This window comes from Orycteropus afer, unplaced genomic scaffold, assembly GCF_000298275.1.
Source record: "Orycteropus afer afer isolate SDZICR_OR568_19922 unplaced genomic scaffold, OryAfe1.0 scaffold00832, whole genome shotgun sequence".
Lineage (NCBI taxonomy): Eukaryota > Metazoa > Chordata > Mammalia > Tubulidentata > Orycteropodidae > Orycteropus > Orycteropus afer.
This window is the reverse complement of record NW_006922419.1, coordinates 1754-2840: the sequence shown is the minus strand read 5'-3', so window position 1 is coordinate 2840 and position 1087 is coordinate 1754. Positions and strand designations below refer to the sequence as shown.

Genomic DNA, 1087 nt, shown 5'->3' with positions numbered 1-1087 from the left:
AGTCATTCCCAATTAGCTTGCTTCTATTTTCTTGACTCCAATACTATGGCCAATCTTAATGACTGCTCTACAGCATTCCACTTTGAAATCCTGAATCCTGTTAGGGAAATGTGGTTAGGAAAATATTTTGAGGTCCACCATTTTCCTGAGAGCTTTTTTCACATCTGTGTTCCTCAGGCTATAGATCAGGGGGTTTAGCATGGGAATCACAATAGTGTAGAACACTGTGGCTATCTTGTCTGTGTCCAGACTGTTGCCAGAGCTGGGGCGGGAATAATTGAAAAGGATTGTTCCATGGAATATAACAATGGCTGTGAGGTGGGAGGCACAGGTGGAAAAGGCTTTGTGTTGTCCCTCTGAAGACCGCATCCTCAGGATGGTGATGAGAATGAACAAGTAGGAAGTGAGAATGACCACCATGGTGATGATCTCAATGACAGTGGCTACGATGTTCACCAGAAGTTCGTTCATAGAGACATCAGAGCAAGCAAGAGATAAGAGAGGAGGTAGATCACAGAAGAAGTGGTTAACCACATTAGATCGATAGGATGGGATCTCCAGAGCTAAACACGTGTGAATCAGAGAACACACTGTCCCACACAGGTAGCAGCCAGAAACCAGCTCCACACAGAGCTTCTGGGACATGATGACCATGTACAACAGAGGCTTGCAGATGGCCATAAAGCGGTCATAGGCCATCACTCCCAGCAGTATGACCTCAGTGATCGCACAAGTGGAAAACAAATAGAACTGTATAATGCACCCCACAAAGGAAATGGGTTTATCCTTGTTGATGATATTGTCTAGTGTCTTAGGCACAATGATGGTGGAGTAGCAGAAATCCACAAAGGACAAGTGGCTGAGGAAAAAGTACATGGGGGTGTGGAGCTGAGAGTTGACCTGAATCACCATAATCATACCCAAGTTACCCAAAACTGTGATGCAATAGATTAGAAGGAATAACAGGAAGAGGGAGACTCTCAGTTCAGGGATCTCTGACAATCCCAGGAGAATGAACTCTGTCACAGTGGTGCAATTTTCCTCCACCATTTTTGACAATATTTCAGGTCTGGGAAAACAAATTAAA

At 44.3% G+C, this 1087-nt stretch overlaps 1 protein-coding gene across 1 annotated transcript; it reads right to left on the bottom strand.

Annotated features, from left to right (window-relative positions):
• Nucleotides 1-114: 114 nt before the first annotated feature.
• LOC103211971 (olfactory receptor 5L2-like) lies at nucleotides 115-1050 on the bottom strand. Its single transcript, XM_007957972.1, has one exon. The coding sequence runs from the start codon at nucleotides 1048-1050 to the stop codon at nucleotides 115-117; it is 936 nt and encodes a 311-aa protein (XP_007956163.1).
• Between the last annotated feature and the right edge of the window lie 37 nt (nucleotides 1051-1087).